This window comes from Larimichthys crocea, chromosome XIII (genome assembly GCF_000972845.2).
Source record: "Larimichthys crocea isolate SSNF chromosome XIII, L_crocea_2.0, whole genome shotgun sequence".
In the NCBI taxonomy this organism is placed as follows: domain Eukaryota; kingdom Metazoa; phylum Chordata; class Actinopteri; family Sciaenidae; genus Larimichthys; species Larimichthys crocea.
The window spans coordinates 26,046,742-26,048,556 of record NC_040023.1 but is presented as its reverse complement, the minus strand read 5'-3'; the positions used below and the strand labels follow the sequence as shown (position 1 = coordinate 26,048,556).

The following is a 1,815-nucleotide window of genomic DNA, read 5'->3' as shown; positions in this document are numbered from 1 at the left end:
TCTCTCTCTCTCTCTCTCTCTCTCTCTCTCTCTCTCTCTCTCTCTCTTCCTGCTGCTGGTGGTTCTCCCTTCCTTTCAGTACCTGCCTGATCTCAACCCGGCACACGCCGAGAGTCAATAGAAGTTAACAAGTCCTCTAAACTTTCCTGCTCCTTTTGTTACACTAAGGACACAAAGGAGGAGGGACAATAAAGCGCTTTGAAGTGTATAAAACCCAAAGAATGCCAGCCAAGTAGATTTAAAGTAGCCACTGATTTCCAAAACCTGGCTTGAAAGGGAAGAATGGAAAAGGGTGAGGATTTATGGATAAATTATACAGTGGATTTGTCAGTTAAAATATCGGAACTGTCTGGAGGACAAAGCCACATGCTGAGGATTAATGGTCGCTCTGGACCTTTGATTTTGCACCCTCTTTTCTCTGCCCTTGACAAATTGGATTTTGGGGATGGGAAGGTCGCCTGGCCCTTTGTGTCTCTTGACCGTTTTGGAGCAATTCATTATGCGGCGGGGTGAGGGAAAGTCTCCATGTGACCAGGCCGGCCCGTTTTCCCTCTCATCACAGCTGCTGAGAGAGCCCAACTCTCTCACACTCACACACACACACACACACACACACACACACACACACACACACACACACACACACACACACACACACACACTCCTACTAGCTGCTGATGCAAACTCAAGGACCGCTCCCCCCCTCCTCCTCCCCCCTCTTTAAACTACCTTATAGCACAACATCACCTCTCTGCACACCCCCTCCTCCTCCTCCTCCTCTCTCTCTCACACACACACACACACTTGCATTCTGAGCTTGGAGAGGTCGGGAGGGGTGGAGGTTGTGCAGCGGAGGGGTGTGCGGGTGGGGTGGAGTGTGGGGGCTACCTTCTCTGCACCATCACTAGAAAAGCCGGAGAGCATAACGCCACCGCGTCACATTGAGGGCGGATATCGGCCGGTCCTCATCCTCTCTTCCTCCTCTTCTTCTTCCTCCTTCCCTGCACTCTCTCCACAACTTGGTCTCCATCAGTCTTCATGGTTCTGATCTCACCCCACGCCATGCAAGGCACCCGGGCGTCCACCACCGTCAGTGTGTTTGCGGACTGCAGCATCCCGGCCGGGCTCCGGATAGGACCGGTACCGGGTATCTTCAAACTCGGGAAGTACGTTTCGGACCGTAAAGAAGTTGGACCCAAGAAGAAGGTTAGTTCAAACACTTTTTTAAAAGGAAGTCAATCATCTAAAGTTATGATTTTATGTTTTTTGAATGCAGAAAAATGCGTCTTATTTTGAAACATAATCTGCTTTAAATAAATGTTAGATCAACTGTATTTATTTATTTCCACTTTATTGTATCAAAAACAAACAAAAAAAACTATTTTAAACTGTTCTGTTTCTAGTGTCTGTGAGCAAATTTTACACCATCAATTTCAAAATAAAGTTACATATCTATATAAAATATTTAAACACAATATTTTATCTTCTTTTGAATGATTTAATATTAAAAATAAACAGGCTGGATTTGGATTTCAAAGCTGCACTGTCACACTCCATCGGGCCTTCGTTTATTAATTGCTTTGGCCTGTCATGTTGGAAATAATTGAGCTCCATTAGTGGCCGACTTGTCAGTCTGTGCTTCTACTTAACCGGCCTAATGGGCGCCCCGGCTCTGCTGTGTGGGATTTCATGCCCTCAGCCGCCTCACTTTTCACTGCCTGGCGGGCCTGTTATCCCGATGAGCCGTTTAATGTTAATGTAATCCGGCCACAGAAAGATGCCACCGAGGCCGGAGCGCACAGAAATGGCCTGGGG

The 1,815-nt window shown here is 47.2% G+C and overlaps 1 protein-coding gene across 1 annotated transcript in view; it reads left to right on the top strand.

Annotated features, from left to right (window-relative positions):
- The first annotated feature begins 954 nt into the window (after positions 1-954).
- prdm13 (PR domain containing 13) overlaps positions 955-1,815 on the top strand; it is a 5,836-nt gene continuing 4,975 nt past the window's right edge. Inside the window, exon 1 of the mRNA XM_027287144.1 lies at positions 955-1,206. Coding sequence (XP_027142945.1) covers positions 1,039-1,206 — 168 coding nt within the window. The 5' untranslated portion in view covers positions 955-1,038. The remainder of the gene's footprint in view (positions 1,207-1,815) is intronic.